Raw genomic sequence first — 17,590 nt, 5'->3', positions numbered from 1 at the left:
ATAAGCACAGACAGATTCAGCCAATTCCTTAACCTGCTTATGTTCCAAAGGTTGATGAGTATGATTTCCATCCTCCTCAAAAACAGGAAACATCTGAGTTAACTGCAAGGCTGCTTTGTTATTTCCTGTTGAAACAAAAATAGAAATCCTTTTCCCCAGTAACTTGTTCTTGAACTTAAATTTTGGAGTCAAAGCATTTTTAAAATATATAAATTGAATTAATCCAGCAACATTTCCTTTAACAGTTGTTTCCTCATCAGTCAAACAATACAAAGACAATATACCGTACAGTTTCCAGATTCTCTCCATCTGTGGCTTTTTTATTATTCTGTTTCTTTTCTATTTTATTTTTTTAATTAATTAATTTATTTATTTATTTATTGTGATCAGTCTCTTGGGGCTCTTTCACTTTCTCTTTGCTAGCCTTTTTCTTTTTATGCGCACCCAACTTTTCATTACGTTCTGTTTCTGACATGCTTTCCTGATAGCATGTCTATCAGAACTCACCTTATTTGTTACCTTTGTGCCACAGTTCTGAATCCTCTCCAGTCTCCTGAAGGGTCCCCCGTGTGCCGTTGATGTCAGTTTCCCGGGTTTCGGCACCACTTGTCAAGCGCTATCGCCTTGCCTGCAAGAACGACGCTCAACAACAGGATTCTTCTGCAGCTATGTTTATTGCGCGGCTCATTACAGCAAGTTGAGGGACGACCCCGAGGAAGAAAAAGGGCTCTGCTTATATATGCTCAAAGGAGTCGTGTCCGTTACTGACAAGTGCAGCCCGCAACGGTTGTAACGGTCGCCCCATGATGTGGATCGCGTATCTGCACCTTGCTGGCTTATGGACAGGAAACCGGCGCCATCTTCGGGAATGGCTCTTTACAGCAAAGGCGCTAGAAATGCCAAATAAAATGCACCCACGCTCCTGCCCCACAAGCACTGTGTTACGTTGTTTGAACTTGGGGCTGGTTTTCTCTTACTTTGTGGATCCTGGGAACCAAACTCAGGTTGTCCAGCTTAGTGGCAACAGCCCTTTCCTATTGAGCCACCCTACCCTCAGTGTTTATTTTGTTTTGAGACAGATCTTGCGGTAGAGTCCCGCTGGCTTCTCTCTTCTTGGAATTACAGGCATATACCACTATGTCCAACTTTAAAAATGTGTTTTGTCACTAACTTTTGTTATTTTTACTATGTTTTGTTATTTTTACACAATAAATGCCAAGTACATTTGCCTACTAATATACTTTGAAATATGTAGCTGATGTGATGGCACATGCTTGTAATCCCACCACTTGAGAGGTAGAGACTGGGAGATCAAGAGTTCAAGGTCATCTTCAGCTACCAAGTAACTTTGAGGCCAACATGGGCTACATGAGATTCTATCTCAAACAAAACAAAACAAAAAACAGTCTGTGTGTGTGAGTGTGTGTGACCAACACCATCAAAACTAATTCATGTTTTGATATGTAAATGTGTAGACATCACTACAGTAGAGGATACAATAACTCTAGGAATTAAAAAAAAGTTTTTGTTTTTGAATTTTATTTGTATGAGTGTTTTGTATCTAAGTGCACTGCTGTATACAGTGCCCCTGGAGGCCAGAAGAGGGCGACAAATCCTCCAGAACTGGAGTCACAGACTGAGGTGAGTGTGGTTGCTGGGAATTGAATCCAGGTTCTCCCCAAGAACAAAAAGTACTTGTAACCAATGATCCATCGTCTCTCTAGCAAACTCTAATTCCTTTTTGCTGTTTTGGGGCAGGGTTCTGGCTATTTTGGAACTCACTCTGTAGACCAGACTGCCCTCAAAGTCAGAGTTCTACCTCTGTCTCTGCCTCCTGAGTGCTGGGATCAAAGGCCTGCACTACCATACCCAGCCAAGTTTAGATTTTCAGTTAGCTATGAATGCAAACTGGTTCTTCCTATTATTACAAATATGTTCTTTGGTAACATTACTGCCTGAAATAGTTCACAGCTCTTACTAAGGTCTAACCAACAGGAAAGAAATTACTTAAAAAAAAAAAATTACTGTATCTTTGTTATGGATATCGGAGGGTGAGACAGGATCTCTTTATATTACCCAGGCTGGGCAGTGCCACTCTCTTGCTTCATTCTCTCGAGTGCTATAGATGTCTGTGGGGAAAACTCACTTTGTAAATATGTTAACAGAGAGGTTTTACTCTCAGATGATCGTCTTTTTCACTCACTGGTGTTGACTGGACTAGCAAACCGTGTGCTGTTGAGAGGTCACACTAAAGGTCATTTTACAAACCTAGCTCTACCCTTCCAATGTGGTTTCCTCTGTCAGCGCTTTGACCAAATAAATGTATCTAACAAAACCCTAAACCCTCTCAGCTGAAGAAAACTGTTCCTTTGAGAACTGGAAGTGAATCAGGATGTCCTCCTGTAACACTGTACATGAACAGAAAGACTTGCAGTCCTTGGAACGGTTCGTGGTTGTACATCCTTTAGTCAGTCCAGAGACCCTTGGCTGACAATTGTATATAGCAATACTTTGCCTCTGGAATCAGAAGGCATTGATCAGATCCAAAGTAACAAATTGGAGTGACGAGATGCACCTGCTTGGTTCATGATGTTATTTCTCTAAACATTAAAAGAATAATAAACAACCCTTTTATTTTTATTTTTTAAAATTTATTTTTATTTCACATTCATTGATGTTTTGCTTTCATGTATGTCTGTGTGAGGATGTAGGATCCTCTGGAACTTAAGTTACAGACAGTTGTGAGCTGCCATGTAGGTGCTGGGAATTGAAACTGGGTCCTCCGGACCTCCCTCGTGACCAGAGTACTGAGCTTGGTGGAGGGTGTCGGGATTGAAACACTTAACAGACCACCACGAGAAGTGAAGAAGCTGCTGCTGTTTATTACAGAGAGCAATGGGCTTATATAACCAAGCCAGGGGATGGGCTAAGCATAGGAGGAAGTCATGCACCAACCACTCCTGGGGTCAAGGTACCTGCATTGCTCACGGGAAAGTTCTGAAAACAACCTTGTTTGCTCAACCTGCACGGAAGTTCTACATCTGGGTGGGGAGAAGAGAGCTGTAAGGGACAAGGACTTAAATTTCCCAACATCCGGAAGAGCAGCCAGTGATCTCTACCACTGAATAGTCTCTCCAGTCCCCCTTTTTTATTTTTTAAAGACATGGTCTCACTATGTAGCCACGGCTGGACTAGAACTCCCTGAGATCTTCCTGCCTCTGCTTTCAGAGGCTGGGATTATAGGCATGCATCAGCACACACAGCTCTTTTGTAATTTTAAAATTTTTACTTATTATTGTGTATGGAAGCTAAAGGACAACCCTGTGGAAACGATGCTCTCATCTCACTGTTCAGCTTTTACACGGTCCCGGGGATTGAACCTAGACCTTAGGCTTATTCCACTAGAGCTTTCACTAGCTGAACCATCTCTCCAGCCCATCCTTTGTAATATATATATTCCAGTCCCTGGGAATTGGATGCCCTCTTCCGGTCTCTTTGGCTCTGCACACATGTGGTACATATACAGGCAAAACACCCATATACATAAAGATTATATTTTAAAAAGGTGGGCGGTGGTGGCCCACACCTTAATCCCCGCACTTGGAAGGCAGAGGCAGGCGAACCTTTGAGTTCGAGGCCAGCGGGAACAGAGCGTGTTCCAGCAGGACAGGCTCCAAAGCTACAGAGAAACCCTGTCTCGAAGAAAAACAAACCAACAACAACAAAATCCACTATAAAGATTTTTTTTAAAAGCATGTCTGACTGTGTGGCTTGTGTACTTGAGTGCATTAGATCTGGAAGGTAAAATCCATCATTTCCCCTCCTGGAGCTACAATTACAGGCATTTATTTATAAACCTCCATGTGTATGTACAAATCATACATGTTTTCTGAGACGTGGACTCATGTAGCCTAGGCTGCTCTCGAACTCGAGGCTCTCTTGCCTCACCCTCCTGAGTCCAGGATAGCTTCTTTGTTTTGTTTTGTTTTTTCCGAGATAGTAGCTTTGGAGCTTGTCCTGTCACTCACTCGGTAGCTCACACAGATGGCTCTTCCTCTGCCTCCCTGGGGCCGGGATGCAAAGCGTGCACCTCCGCAGTGCAGCCTCTCGGCGCTGATGTTTCCATTCCTTCTTCAGGATTCCACGCCTAAGAGCGCGCCTCTGTTCTTCAGCCAGTCTGGAAGCCGGGCTGTGCGGATAAAGAGCGCCATCGTGCAGACGCAGCGCCCGCCAGGCCGGAAGTGACGCGCCGGATGTTATAAAAGCCGGCGGCGGCCGGGGCGGCGCTCACAAGGCTGGCGAGCAGCTAGGATGGCAGATGAGGAGGAAGACCCCACCGTGAGTGAGCGCCTGTCACAGCCCGTGTCCTCGCGTTCCGTAGGGAATCCAGCCGAGAGCTGGGGGACTCCGCAGTGTCCTCCTCCTCCTCGCGTTTACCTAGGTCGTGGGGCAGGACGGGAAGGAAGAGTAGGAAGGGGCTCCCTTAGCTCTGGATCCGCCAGACACTTTGGAGACACCTAGCGGGTTATGGGAGATCAAGCTAATGCCCAGCTGCTAACAGAGCTTGTGAAGGTAGCGCAGAAACGATGGACTCAAAGTCAGGAAGCTTCAAGTCCAAACTCTGCTTTTTCTCTGAGGAAGTTCTTTGGCTTCAGCCATGGGTTTTCTTGTCATGAGATAGGATCAGGCCCTCTTAGGGAGTTTTTAGCCCCTTATTGCTAGGTTCTGGGTAAATGTTGGTTCCGATGACAACTGAGTTATCAGGTATTTTACTGTAGCATTGCCTAGCAGTATGACAACTTAGTTGGCTGAAAGCAAAACCCAGAAGCCGAGGTCATTAGAACTTTTTTTTTTTTTTTTTTTTGGTTTGGTTTTGGTTTTTAAAACAGGGTTTCTCTGTGGCTTTGGAGCTTGTCCTAGAACTCGCTCAGTAGATCAGGCTGGCCTCGAACTCAGAGGTCCGCCTGCCTCTGCCTCCACCTCCCGAGTGCTGGGATTAAAGGCGTGTGCCACCACTGCCCGGCTTAGGTCATTAGAACTTTTACCCACATAGTTGCAGGGTTGTTAGGGGCCATAATAGAAGGCTTCCTTCATGACCTGAGAAGTGGACTAGGTCTTAAGAACCCTTTGAGGCTAAGTTTTCGTGATGTTGTGCTGTTCAGTTTAGTTTATCACTAATGAGAAAAGGCCACTCGCTCGGCATGGTGGTGCACACCTTTAATTCCAGCACTCAGGAGGCAGGGGCAAGTGGACCTCTTCGTTCCAGGCAGACAAGTACACAGTGAGACTTTGTCTCAAAACAAAACAAAAGTCTAGAGAGATAACGTTAGTGGTTAAGAGCACTTACTGTCACATCTGGCAACCCAGTCACCTGTAACTACAGCTCCAGTGGACTGAACACCCAATTTTGGCCCCTGTGGTCACCAGCAGGCAAATGGTCAATGTAGGCACACACAATACACCAAACTAGCATCTTTCAAATACAAACAAGCAAACAAACAAAGCAAGGTGAGAACTACAGTTCAGTGGCTGCGCACCTGTTTAGGATCTGAGCTCCTGGACTCAATTCACTGCACACATGAGAGCAGAACTCAGTGGAATATCAAATCCAGTACAGTCGTTTGACTTGTCTTTGTGTGTTTTCAAATTTCTAGTTTGAAGAGGAAAATGAAGAAATTGGGGGAGGAGCAGAAGGTGGACAGGGGAAAAGAAAGAGACTTTTCTCCAAAGAATGTAAGTGCTTTGCAATGCTTTTGTTATAGAAGGTGAAAGCTTGAACATGTCCTTTTAACGTAGATTTATTGTTCTTCATATGTTTGCCTGTAGGGACGGTGTTCTCAAACTTGCCTATGAAGTTGTCTGATTTTATTGTTGTTTTGCTTGTGTTTTTAAAAGACAGTCTCTGTATAGTGCTGGCTTCTCTGGAGCCCCTCACTGTGTAGCCCAAGCTAGCTTTGGATTGGTGGTATCCTCCTGCCTTAGGCACTGAAGTGCTGGGATTACAGGTGTTGTACCCCTGTGTTCAGCATAACTGTTTCCTGAATCATGTGTGCTAACACTGTGTATGGCACATAAAATGATGGGTGTGATCATCATTGCCTTTTTTTTTTTTTTTTTTTTTTTTTTTTTGGTGGGGGTCCGGTTTTTATTTTTCTTTTGTTTTTTTTTTCTTTTGTTTTTTTGAGACAGATTTCTCTGTGTGGCTCTGGCTGTCCTGGAACTTGATCTGTGGACCATGCTGGCCTTAGAACTCTGTCTGTCTTTGCCTGCTGAGTGCTGGGATTAAAGATGTGTCACACCATCACCCAGCTGAGGCAGTGATTTTTGTATCCCAGGATGGCTCCAAACTTGCTATGTGGATGAGTATGACTTTGAACCCCTGGTCCTCCTGCTCTACTTCCCTGGTGCTAGACTTAGAGGCTTGTGCCATGATTCCCAGTTTATGTCTTGCTGAGGGTTAAACCTAGGGCTTTGTGTGTGTTGGGCTGGCACTCTATATTAACTGAGACACATCCTGAGCACCACCACCACCCTTTTTCTGTTTGTGTTTGTTTGTTGCTGTTTTTCCCTTTGTTTTGTTTTTAGCAGTGTCTCTTGTATCCTAGACAAGTCTTGTACTCATTGTGTAACTGAAGTTGTATTCCTCTTGTGTGTACCTTTCAATGATGTAAATTGAGGCTTTGGACTAAGGCAGTGAACGGGGTAAGAAGGTGGTAAAGTGTGCAGTACTAATAGTGGCACGGAGATTATGATGTGCTGGCCTTCTTACTCCTTCAGCAGACAAGTTAGGCCCTTTGGGGCAGCAGTGAGGTTGGCTGTTCTCCTTGTCATGGCCCATACTAACTCCTGAATGACGCCAAGAGAATGTACTCTCCATCTCCATGCCCATGGTCCATGGCCTGAACATTGAGAAGTACAGCAATATAGATTTATGAATGCCTGAATGCATAAGTATCTAAAAATTCTTGAAACTGCAAGATCTGCCTTCAGCTGTCTAAATCCTTTTCCAGCCACACATGGTTGCACACACCTACAATCCCAGCTCTTGGGAGGGGTAGGAACGGGTGGATTTGGAGTTCAGGGTTATCCTCAGCTAAATAGTTTGAAGCCAGCTTGTGCTATGTGAGATCCTGTCTCAAACAAGAACAAAATCCTTTCCAGTGTCTTCATTTGTTGTTTAAGTCTGACCACTTGCTATTCTACGTCCCTAAGGAAAAGGATCCTTACACCAAAGCAGTCTAGAAGTGGTATTCGAACCTTTAGTTCAGTTTCAACTGCTTTACCTTTGTGACAAAAATTTGGAGTCCTCACAGGCTTCTCGAATTGGCTGAATAGAATCTTCAAGTCTTCGTGTATCTTATTTTTGCTGTTTTTCAGACAGGCTCTTGGTCTTAAACTGCTGTCCCTCTTGCCTCCATGATTCTCTCCATGTGGGTTCCAGGGAGGGAGTTCAGGTCCTCAGGCTTGGCAGCAGGTGCTCTTACGGGCTGAGCCATCACCCTGGGCCATGTTTTAAGAAATTGTAATTACATAATTTTCCTTTCCCTTGCCTCCTTCCAAACCCTCCCATAGACCCCTCCTTGCTTTTTCAAATTCATAGCCTCATTTTTTGGTTGTAAACCTAGCCTTTAACAGCTGAGCTATCCCTCCAGCCCCATGGCCTCATTTTTTATTGATTGTTGGTGTGTGTGTGTGTGTGTGTATGTGTGTGTGTGTGTGTGTACGTACATGTATATACATTGTACTTATTTTTCTACTTAGGTCCATTTTCTGTTCAGATTCCTTGCTTTCACCCAACCCCCACCTGAATTCACATGTGCTAGGCCCTTACCACATGTTCCCTTACCACTGAGCTATACTCCCTGGGCCTTGAACCCAGACTCCACTCTACTTACTTGTCACACCTCAGTGACAACTCCTTAGCTCTTCCCTGTCTTTCAAGAACTCAACACTTAAAGAGAATCCTAGTCAGATCTTGTTGAATGTCTTTTGATGAATATTTGTTATATAAATGTTATAATTGGAAGTGAGATATTAGCATATGGAAACTCTCCTATTTTTATGACTCACCTATAAGCCTAAAATTGACTCTTAAAAAGGCAAGTTTTAAAAATAGAGTTAAAAAAGAAACAGAGAATATTGACTTCTCTGTTTTCTTCCTTCTGTGTTGGGACCTGAAGTCTCTTGGCCTTTTGAACTCAAAGGATAACTGTACTCCAGGCTGGCTTCCAGGTCACCCCTTTCATTTCTCCTCTTTGTTGGCTCTGCCGGTTTTTGCTTTTAAGTAAGAATTATTTTAAGGCTGAATATATGATACATATCTTTAATTCCAATACTCAGGAGATTGAGGTGAGAGGATTTATGAATTTGAGGCCAGCCTGGGCTACATGGAGTGACACTCTCCAGCCCCTTCCAAATAGTTAATTAGATATTTAAAATAAAAATACTGTAAATACTGTAAAAGGAATGTATTAATGTACTTCTTTTTTTTTTTCCTTGAAGTATATTCTAAGTTCCTTAAAAAAATATAGTTGGTCATGGTGCTGCTTGCCTTTAATCCCAGCACTAAGGAAAGCTATTCTGGTCTACTTAGTGAGTTCCAGGTCAGCCAGAACTACATAATGAGACTCTGTCCTTTATTTATTTTATTTTAATTCTATATATTATTTTACTTATTTATTTATTTTTGTTTTTTTGAAACAGGGTTTCTCTGTTGTAACAGCCCTGGCTGTCCTGGAACTCACTTTGTAGACCAGACTGGCCTTGAACTTGCAGAAATCCTCCCAAGTGCTGGGATTACAGGCTTGCACCACCACACCCGCCTACTGTCTTTTTAAGTCTTCATTTATTACTAGTATTATCATCATCATCATTATTATCATTATTATTTATGTTCATTAGTATATGTGTGGATGTGCATGTTCCATGATGCATTAGGAGAGCAGTAGACAACTTTGTGAAGTTGATTCTCTCCTTCCACCTTTACATGGGTTCCAGGGCTTGAACTTAGGCCATCAGGATTGCACAGCATGTATCTTTATCCACAGAGGCATCTTTCCAGCCCTTCAACTTCCTCTTTAAAAAATATAAAACTTGCATACAGTAAATTGGGCGTGCCCTAAGAGAACAACCCAGTCAGATTTATGTATGTATACTTTTGGTCACTACTGAGATCAAGATAAAATAACCCTGACACTTAGGAAGTAGAAGCAGGAGGATTGAGACTTCTGAGCCAGGCTGACCTACATAGTGAGATCCTGTCACAGACAAAATAAAACAGAACATGGTGGTGTACAGGCAAGTGAGATCCTTTCCAAATCTATCCAAAGATAGAAGACACTCCAGCTCTGACAGCATTTGCATACCCCTTTTCCTTATGTATTGTATGTATATATGTATGTATTATGTATGTATGTATGTACACACACCAAAAGAGAGCATTGGCTCATGAGCTGCCATTTGGATGCTGGGAATTGAACTCAGACCTCTGGAAGAGCAGCCAGTGCTCTTAACCGCTGGGCCATCTCTTCAGCCCTGCATACCCTTTGAAAACCTGACAAAAATTTCAGTTCTTCCTAGAGAATGTATATGTACAGCTAATGTGTGAAGCCTGTCTGCAAAGTTAATTGGAATATGTCAACCACAGGTTGAGCACATGAGTCTTGTTTGCTCTTAGCTACAAAGAAGAGCATTACTGCTGTGGTTCAGATCAACTGGGGTCATACTTAAGGTTCACCCTTTAACTACCTGTGTGTCCTTAGCGCCTTAGTTTTCCCACTCATAGAATGGGGATACCGATAGTGTCTAAATTAGAGGCCTGTGTAAGAATTAAATGAATTACATATGAAAAGCCTTTAAAAGCTATCTGGCCTATAGGATATACTAAATAACTATTTGCAGTTATTTTTATTACTCTGAATTAGACTTTTCTTCTCTTTTCTGTATTCTGGGCTTCAGCCTGTTTCTTTTTTTCTTGTTTGACTTTTTTGAGACAGGGAATCTCTGTGTAGCCCTGGTTGTCCTAGAGCTCATGTTATAGACCAGGCTGGCCTCTACCTCAGAGATCCTCCTGCCTCTGCCTCCCGAATGTTAGGATTAAAGGCCTATACCACCACAACCAGCTTTAGCCTGTTTCTTATAAGAAGTTAATGGAGCATTTTCTCTCACGCCCTTCCCCTATGGTAATGTTGGGGACCTTTTGCCTTCTCCTTTCCAGTGTCCCACCGCTTCCCATATTCCCACATCACTTGCAGGAAAGGCTAATCTTTCAGGCCAGGTGTGCTGGTGCATGACTTTAATTGCAGCACTCAGGAGGCAGAGGCAGGTGGATGTCTGTGAGTCTGAGGCCAGCCTGGTAAATAAAGTGAGTTCTAGGATAGCCAGAGCGTAAGAAAAAAAAGAAAGAAAAGGAAAGGAAGGGAGGGGGAGGAAAAAAGGGTGGTGGGGGAAAGAGAGAGAGAGGGGCCCAGCTATCCCTAGCCCTGTCCTTACTACATTTAACGGTGTTTTGGGGGGGGGGCTAGTGAATGGGTGGTAGAGATCAGGTAAATGGTAATATTAGGGTTCAGTAGCTTGGAGGGAGGTTTATGGAGGCTAAATAGTAAGACTGGTAGGACTGGTAGTAAATAGTAGGACTGCTGAGACGTTTTTATACCAAAGTTCATACTTGGAGACCATTGTAATATTTTGTTTGAGACATGGTCTCACTATGTAGATCAGCCTGGGCCTGAATTCAGATTCCCTTGTCTCTGATTCCTGACTGCTGGGTTTAAAAAGCTGTAAATTGTGTTTTTACACCACTGTTTATAATTTTGTTTAATTCTGACTGGTATGGACTGGTATGGAAAAGGTACTGGTGAAATTGGTCGGTCTCTGAGTAAACCAGAGCTCTTGTTCTTTTCACAGTACGATGTATGATGTATGGGTTTGGGGATGACCAGAATCCTTACACCGAGTCAGTGGATATTCTTGAAGACCTTGTCATAGAATTCATTACTGAAATGGTAAGACAGTTATGTATTCATTCTTTTGCTTTTATTTTTGTAAATGTTTTAGGTAATTGAAGATTTGAAATTCTAAGCTTGAATTACACCAAAACTTTTGAAATAAGCTGTCTGTCTGAGTACCTACTTTGTGCAAGTTCTGGCTTCTATTGCCACTAATTTAAGTTGCCATTAATAATGGAGATTATATAAATGAATTTCAGACTTCTGAGTTTTGTTTGTTTTCTTATTTATTTCAGTGTGTGTGTGTGTGTGTGTGTGTGTGTGTGTGTGTGTGTGTTGCCTACAAGTAGGTCTCTGTACTGTGTGTGTTCCTGATGTTGTCAGAGGCCAGAAGAAGGTGTTGGGTCTCCTGAAACTAAAGATAGATGGTTGTGAGCTGCCATGTGAGTGCTAGGAATTGAACTCCAATCCTCTGGAAGAACAGCACTGAGCATTTTCTCCAGCTTCAGAGTTTTATTTGTTAAAATGATATCCTTGAATAAAATGAAAAAGTATTGGTCATAATGTCATACAGCCTAAGTTCTTTTCCTTCCAGTATTTATTTAAAGGTATGTACAGTTTATGTCATACCTTGGGCTTTTATTTTTAAATCTTTGGGAACCCTCTCCAAAGATAAACAAAACCAAAAATTAAAATTAAGTTAGTGTTTTCCGTAATAGTGATCATAATAACATTCATTTTACTCTTAAACGTTTTACAATATGTGTTTTCATCTTAATTATTTTAGTAGCTGTATACATTCATCTGAATTTAGCCCATCATTGGTGGCGTGCACACCATTAACCCCAGCACTTGGGAGGTAGAGGCAGGTAGATCTCTGTGAGTTTGAGGCCAGCCTGGTCTACAGATCGAGTTCTAGGAGGCTCCAAAGCAATACAGAGAAACCCTGTCTCAAAAAACAAAAAAACAAAATTTCATCTGAATTTTATTTCTTCCCCCTTGAGACAGGCTGGCTTCACTGTGAACCCAGAGACAACCTCAAGGTTTTGACTCTCCTGTGTCCACTTCCTGAGTGCTGGGAATTCAGGCTGTACCATCAGGCCCATTTATTCACTGCTGGTGATCAAACCAGGGCTTTATACATGTATATATTAGGCAAACTTACAAACTGAGCTCCAAACTGCTTTACCATATTGATTATCATACTGATTATGATTAACCATAACCTTCTTGTATAAGTTCTATATTACAGTTGGTTTTGTTCTCTTGAATGCTTGGCAAATGCACTATCACCAAGCTACATCTCCAACTCTGAGTCTAACCTCTTGAATGACCACTTTTACAGATTTCTTCCTTTCCTTTCTTTGGATATATTAGCAGGGTTGTGGTTACTGAGTTTGGCTGCATGTAGTTCTTATGAGTGCTCATCCTTTATTTTGGATTATTTCCTTACTACAGAATAAAAGTGAAAAAAATTATTCGGCAAGGGCAGAGGCTGAACTTGGTGCAAGGTCCAAGCCTAGTGTGTTAGGCCCTGGGTTACAGCACTGAGGAGAAACAGCAACAGTAGTGGTGGTAGATCATGCACTTAGCATGTCTGTGAGGCCCTGGGTTCCATCCCCAGCACCATATTAAATGACAAAGTTGGATATAGTGAATCATACCTGCAATCCCAGAATTCCAGAGACAGACAGGAGTATCACTACAAGTTAAAAAAATCCAACCTGGCCTATGTATAGCAAGTTCTAGACCATCCAGAGCTACATAATGAGACCTTCTCAAAAAGTAAAATAAAATGAAAGAATGAAACAAACAAATAAACAAAAAAACCACAATAAGCAAAAAACCATACCCAAACACTAACAAAACAGCCAGGTATGAGAGGTTGTAATCGCAGCATGCTAACATTCACAGGCTGAAGCAGGAGGACCCCAGTTTCAAGCCCAGCCTCGGCTGCAAAGCAAGGCCTTGTCTCAACGAACAAAACAAAGCTAGGTAGTGTGGTACGTGTGTTTATAATCCCAGAACTTGTAACAGAGGCAGGAGGATGGCCTCAGTTGAGACCAGCCTGGGCTATATACAGGTACCCTGTCTCAAAAGATAAATAGTAAGGAGTTGGACAAGTGGGCCTGAGTTCAGGACCAGGCTAGTCTACATAGTGAATTTTTCAAGTATATAGTGAGACCATGCCACAGAAACAACAATAACAATTGTTACAATTCTGTCTTCAAGTATAGGTTTTGGTTTATAAGGCCTAAGCAGTCTTGACCGGTCTTATTAGTTTCCATAAACTTCCCTTCCTCCCACACTATTAAACCCTAATGTTATTATTCACTAGCACTCCAGAACACCTTTAACAAGACCAGCCCACCCCCAACAAAACAAAAACTACTTATATTACAAAACAAAACAGAAGTATTTCCAACTTTGATAGATTTTGTTATTTTTGGTATTTATCTATTACTTATTTATGAGGCAGGGTCTCACTATATAATCCTGTCTGGCCTGGAACTTGCTGTTAAACCAGGAATTTGCTATATAAATGTTTATATAAACCAGGTCTGCCTTGAACTCACAGAGATCTGCCTGTCTCTGTGTTGGGATTGAGGGTGTGTATCAGCTAACTAATCCAGCTCCCTTTGGTGGTTTTAATGTCCTTATGCAATAGAGAAGGAGAAGGGGATGATCATACAGATGGCTCACAAATGAGTAGCTGAAATATTTAACTTTTAAAAATGAGTGTATTTCCTTGTCATAGACTCACAAGGCAATGTCCATTGGAAGACAAGGTCGAGTGCAAGTTGAAGATATTGTCTTCCTGATTCGAAAGGACCCAAGGAAGTTTGCTAGAGTTAAAGACTTACTTACTATGAATGAAGAATTGAAACGGGCTAGAAAAGCCTTTGACGAAGCCAACTATGGATCTTGACACCGTTTGTAATATCTGAAGTTTTGATATTTTGTTTGGAAACCACGCATTATAACTTGTCTACAGTAATATCATGATAGCTAGGTATGCAATGAAGGAGGCCTTCAATTTTAGCTTTATAACTCGAGCCTTTCATTGCCTGTCTTTATCTGACTATATTTAATTCTTTCCTGGGCTTTAATGACTACTAACTTAAAAGTATTGCCAGCTGTGTAGTTCCATCTGAAAAAGGTAAAGTAGTATTTAGTAGACTTGTGTATTCCAAGCTATCTACCATAGCTGCATAATATGCAATCTAAATATCCTTTTGACTTTATGAAAGTTGAGACTTGTGTTTGTATTTCAAGTTTTTATGACAGTGGCAGGAGAAGTTATTAAAGAGAATGAACTAGTTAGTTTGTATTTCTTTTAGGAACCTAGTTCTTGTAAGAATGTTTATTTGTCTTAATAGAGCATTTATTTTAATATTTTCTAAAGAATACTTTTTTTTTTTTTTAAGAGAAACTACTATTTGTTAAGTATTAGTGGTCATCTTCTTGGTAACAGTAAAGTTTCTAAAAATAATAGCTTTCAGTAGTAGGGATGGCAAAGCTTATAAACCTGATGTCAGGACAGGTATTTTGGGTGGTGTTAGTGACATCAATGTAAGTACTTTCATTGTGAAAATGTATAGTTGACTAAACCTATGTGTGGCCATGCAAAACCATTTTTGTAGTTAGTGATATGCAGGCTTTGTGTGTATTTAGCTTATTGCATTAAATTATCCTGTTTAGTTTATAATAAGGGTTAAAATTGCATTTAAAGAGATTACTGAATGTTACTCTGTGAAACTTACTGGTGCTTCTTAACATCTCTAAATCAGTAGTTGGGGAAATACCACCTGTTTTCTGCTGATAAGGAATAAAGAATGAAAAATTTAACACACTAATACTTGAGTTTGTGATTATTTATTATTATTATTATTATTATTATTTTTTTTTTTTTGAGACAGGGTTTCTCTGTGTAGTCTGTCCTAAAACTTGCCTTGTATACCAGGCTGGCCTCAAACTCACAGAAATCTGTCTGCCACTGCTCCCTGAGTGCTGGAATTAAAAGTCATGTGGCTGAGTTGGTGATTTATACCCTCCCATGATACTGCATCCATTACTATTACTATATGATAGTCCTAGCTACTTTATCTTGTTATAACAGAAATCCTTTTTCTATTTTATTTTTATACTACACCTCAGTTGATGATGAGATAGCTGGGCTGATTGTTTTATTTAAAAAAACAATGGAAGGGATTGGAGAGATAGTTCAGGTGTAAATTACATAGGCTACTTTTTTCAGAGGGATTCAGGTTCAATGCCCAGCATTTACATGATGGCTCACAACCATCCAACTCCAGTTACAGAGGACCCAGTGCTCTCGTCTGGCCTTCTCAGGAAGCAGGCAAGCAAGTGGTATACAAACATGCATGCAGACAGAATACTTACATACATAAACCAAAATTTATTATAAGCAATTGAAGAGATATTTCAGTCTACATTCAAATAAAGAAATGACAGTTGAGTAAACAGACTTGCTACCAATCCTGACAACCTGAGTTTGATCCCCAGGAATCCCCTGTGCCATGGTGGAAGGAGGAACCAATGTCTGCCTTTGGGTTGATATCTGATTACACACACGCCTTGGTTTGCTCATGTTTCTCTACCCCACATAGACAGACACAAAACAAATAGATGTGATATTAAAATTGAAAAAAGCATGGCAGAGGAATAATATTTGTCATTATTAGAGAGGGGTTGTGACAAGGTCTCTCTATATATCCCTGGTTGTCCTGGAGTTCACTATGTAGACCAGGCTGACCTCGAACTCATAGAGGTCTAGGCATGTGCCACCATGGCCTGCTATCTTGTCACTATTTTTGCTAATCAGGGCCTGCTCTATTCTGACGAGTACGCTAAAAAACTTATACTGAGTGCAGACTTACCTGCTTATGCAGAAAAGTCTTTGTAACCCATCCGACTCAATGTCTCATCATTTTTTTTTAATGTCCTAGTCATTTTAAATGTCCTACTTTTCTACTAATGACCCAGGCCCATGTGACAATTTTACTGTTTGTATGACATAATCTTATGAATCTGTGTGTAGGCATGTACACAAGAGTACATGTGCCTAAGGAGGCCAGTAAAGGATTTCAGATACCCAGGAGCTGGAGTTACAGGTGTTTGTGAGCCACCTGTTGGGGTTAGGGTTAGAGTTAGGGTCCTCAGAACCAAAGTTTTGGTCATCTGCAAGCAGGATGCACTCTAAATTGCTAAACTAATCCAGCCCTGGAAAGATGTTTGAGATGGGCTCTTATAGGCTGGCCTGAACTAATTCACCATGTAGCTGAACTTCTTTGGGTTTCCACCTGCCCAGTGCCGGGATTACATTTATGTACAATCACTGTATGCTTTTTGCTTTGTTTTTAATCTCAAGACTTTAAGGTGCCAAGTGGTAGAATATAAAACTAATATAAGTAGAAAAGGAACTTACTGGCTTAGTTGAAACAGGAAAGAAAGGATGAGTGACTTCAGGCTTGACTGGACTTAAGACTGGGCTGGAGAGATGGCTCAGAGGTTAAGAGCAGTGACTATTCTTCCAGAGGTCCTGAGTTCCCAGCACCCACATGGTGGCTCACAGCCATCTGTCATGGGATCTGGTGTCCTCATCACAGGATTTTTTTTGTTTTTGAACAATGATGATTAGAGGGCACAGGTGTTCCCTCCTCAGTTCCTTGGTTTTGCATATAGTATAGTAGAGCCTCAGCTGCAACCAATAGCCAACTCCTTCTCAACTTGTCTCTTGAGAGCAGTATTAAACCAACGTCATCAGCAAATGGAGAACACATCCATCTCCCAGAGTAGAGCCACCAAAGACATGCTTAGGAGAGTGACGTAAGTGAGTGAAAACCAGCTTACAGATGTAAGCCTTGTCTTCTTGCCTCTGGGCAGACACACATAGAAAGAGAAACAGTCTTAGGAGGGTAAATCATAATGAGGGAAATTATAAGAATGCACACCCAGAGCACCATACAAGCTAGGACAGCGTCAGTGTGGAAAGTGGCTCACCAGGGTCTGAGCAGTGCAGAGGTGGATTGCCTAGGAAAGTGTCCTCAGATAATTTGTCTCATGGCTGGCCCTGGAAATTTAGCTTGATTTTTTTCATGTACCTTAACAAGACTCATTCATGATGTCTGCTTGCTATTTTAACATGACTTTGAGTATCTAATTTACTTAAATTTTGAGTTTAGAGGTCATTCTTTCCCACTGTAATGACGGACTGACTGTAGGTATTCCTTCAAATCCTGAACCAAAATAAACCCTTTATAAGTTGCTTCGCTTAGGTATTTGGTCACACTGACAAAGGGGGGAAAAAAGGCAGCAAACACAGCATATGAACATACAGTATCTACGAAGACTTTATAGAAAGTTCTACTAATTGGGTTCAAGCTCATTCCTTATCTTTTTTATTACACTCATTTATTTTGTGTGTTTGCCTATCTATGTACATACATGTACTATGTGCATACGTTGCACTCGTGTCAGAAGACCACGTGTGGGAGTTAGGGCTTTCCTTCTACCAACTGGGTCTCTAAGATCAAACTTAGGCCATCAGGTTTGGTTGTAAGTGCCTTAGTTTGCAGAGCCCTCTTACCGACAAAATTATTTTTATTAATGCTCAGATACTA

At 41.5% G+C, this 17,590-nt stretch overlaps 1 protein-coding gene across 1 annotated transcript; it reads left to right on the top strand.

Annotated features, from left to right (window-relative positions):
• Positions 1 to 4,226: 4,226 nt before the first annotated feature.
• Taf13 (TATA-box binding protein associated factor 13) lies at positions 4,227 to 14,803 on the top strand. The gene is made up of 4 exons (XM_051177716.1): positions 4,227 to 4,338; positions 5,655 to 5,733; positions 10,906 to 11,003; positions 13,705 to 14,803. Exons 1-4 carry the CDS (start codon positions 4,312 to 4,314, stop codon positions 13,873 to 13,875), a joined length of 375 nt encoding a protein of 124 aa, XP_051033673.1. The 5' UTR covers positions 4,227 to 4,311; the 3' UTR covers positions 13,876 to 14,803.
• Positions 14,804 to 17,590: the final 2,787 nt, after the last annotated feature.

Source organism: Phodopus roborovskii, unplaced genomic scaffold (genome assembly GCF_943737965.1).
Source record: "Phodopus roborovskii unplaced genomic scaffold, PHOROB, whole genome shotgun sequence".
Classification (NCBI taxonomy): domain Eukaryota; kingdom Metazoa; phylum Chordata; class Mammalia; order Rodentia; family Cricetidae; genus Phodopus; species Phodopus roborovskii.
Note: the sequence above shows the minus strand (reverse complement) of the source record. Positions and strands in the feature narration are given on the sequence as shown.